The sequence below is a fragment of the Benincasa hispida genome, chromosome 2 (genome assembly GCF_009727055.1).
Source record: "Benincasa hispida cultivar B227 chromosome 2, ASM972705v1, whole genome shotgun sequence".
NCBI lineage: Eukaryota > Viridiplantae > Streptophyta > Magnoliopsida > Cucurbitales > Cucurbitaceae > Benincasa > Benincasa hispida.
Genome location: NC_052350.1, coordinates 41,732,574 through 41,739,608, shown reverse-complemented (window position 1 = coordinate 41,739,608; position 7,035 = coordinate 41,732,574). Strand labels below are relative to the sequence as shown.

Sequence of the window (7,035 nt, the reverse complement as noted above, 5' to 3'; positions counted from 1 at the left end):
ATCTTTAAATTTTGAATTTAATTTTCATTTAGCCTCTAAAATCTCAAAATATTAGACATTAAGGGCCAATATGACCCACCAACAAACATTAGATATAAATGTTACTGACATGACTAATAATAGATGGAAGTACGAAAAAAATTCATATTACGATAGTACTAGAAATATTTTCGAGCTAGGTGATGAGAGTGTCCGGATAGGTGTAAGAGAGTTCAAAAAGGAGGATAAAGTGAGAAAGATGAGAAGAAAAATTACAAGAGACTTCATTAGCTACATTAGTTTCATCTTTGAGAATGAAACTAAAACCTCTCGAGAGAAATTATGATTTATGACACACTACTGTTACATGTTACTTTGATCCATCTAGGCCAGGCCCTTTTAGACATACCTTTACTAATCATACATACCGAGAACTGATGGAGAACATAGTAAGATTACAATGATCTATTGCTTACTCTTCAAAAATTTGTCACCACTGATTCTACCACACAACTTATTAAGATATGAGCTCTCATCAGCTCGAGCCTTCAGCTTAAACCATAAATAACATGAAAGAAAATTACTGTTATTCAGTGATTTTCTCTCTCATTTTCCCCCCCACTACATCTATTCATTTCTGAGGCAGAACTAAGATATGTTGCAGAATATAAATACCAACCAGATCAACTGCTTCCTGTCAACAAGTTGTAATATAAAGGAGCTCTATGATCCGGTCATGTATCTCGAGGTCCATCAAAAGACTGCGTCTTTCTTAGATTCCAGTGAAGGCCATCATGAATGCTACGCAAGAAGTCGTTTGTCGAGTCTACCTGGCACGCTGTAGGCACTGGCCAAGGCGCCATGCTGCATACAAGTGCATCTCCGGCTGCCAATTGCTTCCTGTCCTTCCCATCGAAAGATGCCCATGCATGCCCCCTGCTATTGAAAGGCACTTGTATACGTATTGTAACATACTCTGGAAATATCAAGGGTCGGAAAGACAAGGAATGCGGGCATATCGGAGTAAATAAAATGCCAGGAACCTGTGAATGTCATGGTAGCATTTAAGAAATTGTCACTCTTACCAACTATTAACTGAACGGTCTCTCGACCAAAGTACAAACCTGAGGATGGACCATTGATCCCCCAGCAGCCAATGAGTATGCTGTGCTGCCAGAAGTAGTTGATAGAATCAGTCCATCCCCTTGGACACAAGTTACAAAGGAACGGTCACAATAACATTCCAAATTCGTAAGGTATGATGATATTCCCCGATCAATTGTAACCTCATTCAGCACGAGTATAGGTTCTTCAGTTTCATATTCGTTTCTTGCTGCATCTCGAATAACATGGCACTGCAGTCGGTGTCGCAATGTAATACTAATTGGACCCTTTAGCACTGAATCCAAGCATTCTTTGTAATGCTCACTGTCTGAAGTATGTTAAAGAAACTTTTCAGCAATGAATGGATAAAAATGACATTGGTGCAATATGTTAGTTTAAGAATAACTTTTTAACATAAAGGAAGCTATCACAGATGTCTTTGGGAAGAAAATCAAGTAATTTCTGGTACAATAACAAATGAATTCATTTCTAAGGCAAATAATACTTCCTCAGAACTCAAGGATACGAAAAGGAGTCATAAAACCCAGAGATCCTAAAGAAAATGCAACAAGTGGAGGAACTGGTCCTTTAAACATTGATGCTGCCTGCAATCAAGTTCCATATTAATCCATAAACAAACTTTCAAAGTAAAAACCTCAAAAAGTCATAAAATCATCTAATAAGAAAGTCAGGACTCTTACTAACAAAAACTTTAAATGTCATTTATAAGAATAGTTACACTACCATTTATTGTTAAGGTCATAGTTAACATTAACAACAAAAGTAGCAAGACTTAACAACTCCTCTTTTGCGGCAGGCACACAGATTTATAAACAAGGGATACACCCTTCTCAGTCAATTACGTAAGGCAGTGTCTGCCGAGTTTTCCATATTTGACGAGGATGGCTAATGAAAGCATACAGTACATAGTTATTTGTTAATGAACTTGATATGTGGTGTAGACATGACTTTTCTTGAACAGGATTTGTTCCAACTGTGTCCTAATGAACTTAATAGGCAGACATGAAATTTTTTTTAAGTACTGCAATAACAATGACAGTTATAATGTCTAGAACAATAAGAAGATACTCCAGAAAGTGCAATTGTTTGACATACCCAAAGCACTGTTCCATCTCCACCAAGAGTAACCACAAGATCAACTTTTGTGTGGAGAAGCATAATTTCCTCGTCTGCCAAGAAATAGAAAAGAGGAGTTGATTGAGTGCACAATTAGGTGCAAAAACCGTAAGTGGTTGCCATGAAAATCATAGCTCAATATGCAGTTAACGCCATCCTTGATTAAATGAACATTGCAAACGGAGTGACAGATGCAGTAAGAATAATAAGTTTGCAATAAGTCTAACATAATAGCAACCTTTCACACTCACCGCTTTTCCATGTCTGGACAAAATTGTAGTAGTCTGACTCTGTCAGAAGCTCGTTTTTGACACGTGGTTCCACGTAGATGTGAAGACCTTTATGTTCTCTCAACCATCTAGGATGAATAGAAAATGAGAATAAGGAAATTATAGCATTCTTTTCAAATTATGTTGATACTCTTGTTATGATGCATAGAAACTTTGATCTAGCCAAAAAAATGAGCAAAATTTCCGTGTCTAACTGAAAAGATAAATGTGAAACCATGAAGTTGACCAACGATGATTTTCATAATTTAACACAACTTTTTCCTAAAATAGGATGAAGATTTTCTTTATAACATTGCTATTGCCATACTTATGCTTAGAATGATGATGATTTTTACATATTTCTATTTTCGCATAAAATGAAAAGAACCGGGAAAACTGATTTAGCTACTAAAAAAGGTACACACCTGACCATCTCTAAACAAATAATTCGAACCGACATTGAGTTGGGTTTGGTCAATATAAGCACAGTCTGAGGTTGAGATTCCCACTTCAAAGAAATCTGAAATGAAAATGTTTTATCAATTAAAAAGTGGTCCCAATCAACCACATTAACAGGGATAAATGGATGGGAAAGAAAAATTAAAATCACCAAAGAGAGGGTTGAAACAATCAAAAACCAACTAAAATAATGCTTGCATCGTATCCTTCAGTTCTGAACTAAAATATAAACATACAAAGACCAGTCATTTACAGAGTTGTGCTCATAAGTTCAGTTTTTCATTTCTGTTTTCTCATAAAATCAACTTTTAGAAAATCGGATACCGCCATATCTTAAACTATCACATATATAAGTAACAGGTTAGTTTTGTGAAAGCCATTGAGATGTGTCTGCCTATGTTCAGCAGAAACAAACCTGTCTACTACTACGCTCTGCAGTTGTTATGTTTCCTTTTTCAAAGGAGACAACATCATGCTTGTGTCGATCACTATGCTCGCCGTTGCAGCACCATGAAAGTTTAAATGATGCCTGTAATTGCAAACTCATACGGGATTAACACAACTATGTAAATATCTATTATCATTTTATCATTTGTTACATTTTGATGTACTTTTTTCTGAAGTTTTGTGCTGATTTTATCGACAAAAAGGAGAACTAAGTGTCCTCTTCAAAAAGTTAAAAACAAAAAATAAAAAGCTCAACCAATATTAATAAGATTTAACGGGAGTATAATTACATAAGAAACTGTTCATAAAACATCACTAAGGACATTTGAATTACGAACTGTGTGTGGAACACTACTAGGAACGTTGAGATTTTGCTAAACCAAAATTCCTAATCCCTTTTCCTTTTATTTTTTTTTTTTTTGGTCATCAAATCATCTGCTGTTTCTTTCGAATGACACTCCCCACCAGAACGAAGGGCCCTTCATTGCATTTGTCGATAGGATTTTGCTCTCTTTTTTCTTTTGTTATTGTTGTTTTTTTTTCAAACTTTTTATTTTGCTTTCCATCTATCGTTCAATGTTCGTGAACAGGTAGATATTTATGCATCGCACATTTATAACTTAGAGAAATAATGAAACTTCAGAGAACTTTTGATTTTATTTATTTATTTATTTTGTGCACTGAATGGGCACATTTTTTTCCCTTTGTTATTGCATCATAAAGAAGTATGACTGTTTGGTCTTGGATTTCATTTAGAAATCTTAGTCATTAGATATGGTCAATTATAGAAATGTGTAATTTGTGTTTTCGTCTTCTTAATGAAATTTTATTAAATAAGCTAAAGACAATTGAAATATTAATTCGGTCTCTATAATCAGAATCAGAAAAAAGCAGCAGAGACGTCCATAACTCAAAAAAAAATTGTGATAGAAACAGGTAAATAGATAATCGAATACCTTTCTAGTATATTTTTTGGACAGCTTCTGAGAAACAGAATCAATGCCCCCATCTTGAAGAACTTCATGAGAACATATTCCATTTGATCCACAACAGCATTCTGATTGTTCTGGGGCTTGTGGGGGTAGATTCCTTGACCTTTTACTATCATATCCATTGCGTTCTGCGGGTGACGGCCCTATAATGCACAAGTATAAATAATTGTAAGAAAAACAATACCAATTATGAGAGACTAAAAGCAAACCAGAGGAAGGGTTCTACTTTGAATAATTTACACACAGTACAGTTAATACGCCTTTTGCACATGTTCTACGTGGTATTTGAATAACATTGCTGTACATAGCATTTAAAATTACATTTTAATTTGAACATTAGTGAATGTCATTTTGAATTTACCGTAAGGTAAGAAGTTATTTTCAATCCAACACTATTTCTAAAAAAATTAACTTTTACCTACTTTGCCTAAAAGTCGTAAGATATCTATAGAAAAATGTAGAGATGTTCATTCGACGAAAGTTAATGTTCCCTGATCGATAGAAATTGGAGAGATTTGGAACATGATTGGAGAAGTGAATTTTTTTAATTAATGATAAAATACCCAGTGAATCAAGCACCTCTTAAATTTGAAAGAAATGGGTTCTAATATACCAAAAACTGTATAACGAAAACCATTTTGACATCAAACTGAAAAAAACTGGGATGAAGTTTGTCCAGCTTTCTTGAAAAAAATATAAAAGATCTGCACCTTAAGACATTTAAGGTGTTTAAAAGCATTATATTAATACTTTCTGCATTCTGAGCACGAAACATCAACAAAGATATTCTAAATGATCCAATAAATCCTGTAAGAAAAACCTTTATACTCAAGTTGAAGATTTCTTGTCCTCTCAAGTTCAAATTTGCGCTTCCATTCAGCAGCCTCAGCCTGTGCAGCAGCCTTTCCCTCAGCTGCCTTTCTTAGTGCTTTTGCAACAGCTGGAGATCATAGAACATATACAAGCAGCATAATTTAACCAACTCATATTCAATAGCTCTGAAAAACCACATAAATGTAAGGAAATTATTAGTATTAGATGATGTAATATTAAATTTGCCTTGACCCATCAACTTAAGTTTTTGGGTCAATCGGTGATTTAACATGATATCAAAGTAGGTGGTCCAGAAGGTTTTGTGTTCAAACCCTAAAATGTTATTTCCTCCCAAATTAATATTGATTTCCACTTGTTGGATCTTCTACATATTTTCAAGCCCACAAGTAAGTGGAAGTGTTAGATGATATAATATTAAATTTGTCAACACCCATCAACTTAAGCTTTTTAGTCAATTGGTGAGTTAACAATTGGAAACAGCACATGATTCAGTAAAATATTTGATATAAAACTGTGATACATACTTCTCAAGGCCTCTGAAAACTCAATAAGGTGATCATCAGTCTCCATCAATGGAGACCGTTGAAGAAGTTCCTGGACAGCCTTCTCAGAATTTAACAGAGAAGTTGCATTAAGAAAACCATTATCCGCCATTGGACTTGAAAAGTTTCCTTCTCCCTATATCAACAGCAGTTTTGTTGACTAAAAAACTAAATAACTCGAGAAACAGAAGTCCAAGACAATATAAAACATCGTTTTCTTTACAGGGAAATTGTAAAGCAACATTCTAAAACAATAGAAGTAAAGGGAAAGTAACCCCATTTTTCCACAAAAGACTTGGGAATTTCAGAAAGAAAGAAAAAAACCAAACAGTTCTATATGTTTTTTTTTTTTTTTGTACTAAAAAAGCATCTTATACCACATGATCCATCCATCAGTATCATCATCAAATTCAACATCAAACAGACTAATTCCCAATTCCTCCAAATCAGTAACAAAAACCCACCAAATTATTCCACATTTAACACGATGATGCAGGAACACAACACGAAAATCAAAACTAAAACACTTCTAGTGAAAAAAAAAATCCCCAAAATATAAAGGAAACAAACAAAGCATCACATCCTCAACTAACTCAAGAACCAACAAAAATTCCCACCATGAAAAAAACCCAGAAAACCAATTAACAGATCAAAAACCCCAAACAAGACATGGGGTCGATTCACAAATCAAGATCACAACAAAGAAAACAGTAAATACAAAGAGAGAGAGAGAGAGAGAGAGAGAGAGAGAGAGATTACAGAGGAATTCAACTTGCTGGGAGCCATGGGTGTTAAAGAAGAAGGAAGAAAAGGGAAAATCCCAAACCCCTCGTTAAGCTCTCCTACAACCGCAACCGCTTGAAAATGGCCGCAGCAGCAGCAGGAGGAGGAGCATTCGATTGAAATGTGAAATTTCAGTTAAATTTAGGGAACACCCACTTGATCCAGAAGGAAATTAAGGGAGATGGAAGGAAGTTTATAGAAGCTAGAGAGAGAGAGAGAGATAAGAGAGAGAAAGCAAGGTGTGTGGGGCCATGGAAGAACGCGTGGCAATTGAGGCAGAGCTAGAAGAAGCAGAAGAGGAAAGAATGGCGCTGTGTGAAATTGAAGTATGTCTAACCAACCAACTACAAAATCTGAAATGACTAGAATACCCCTATGAATTTGGAAAAAGACCTTTGAGGACAAACAAAGTTGAGAAACTTTCCTATCATTCTTTTTGGTGTATTATTATTTGTGTGGGTAGGTGGATTTGGGAATGAAAGCTGGAAC

General features: G+C 35.1%; 1 protein-coding gene across 1 annotated transcript; it reads right to left on the bottom strand.

Annotated features, from left to right (window-relative positions):
* Positions 1-239: 239 nt before the first annotated feature.
* On the bottom strand, positions 240-6,802 carry LOC120071287 (NAD(H) kinase 1). The gene is made up of 11 exons (XM_039023478.1): positions 6,523-6,802; positions 5,746-5,899; positions 5,208-5,327; positions 4,352-4,530; positions 3,364-3,477; positions 2,915-3,009; positions 2,472-2,578; positions 2,200-2,273; positions 1,610-1,688; positions 1,104-1,411; positions 240-1,022 (listed from the first exon to the last, which is right to left on the bottom strand). Exons 1-11 carry the CDS (start codon positions 6,547-6,549, stop codon positions 714-716), a joined length of 1,566 nt encoding a protein of 521 aa, XP_038879406.1. The 5' UTR covers positions 6,550-6,802; the 3' UTR covers positions 240-713.
* Positions 6,803-7,035: the final 233 nt, after the last annotated feature.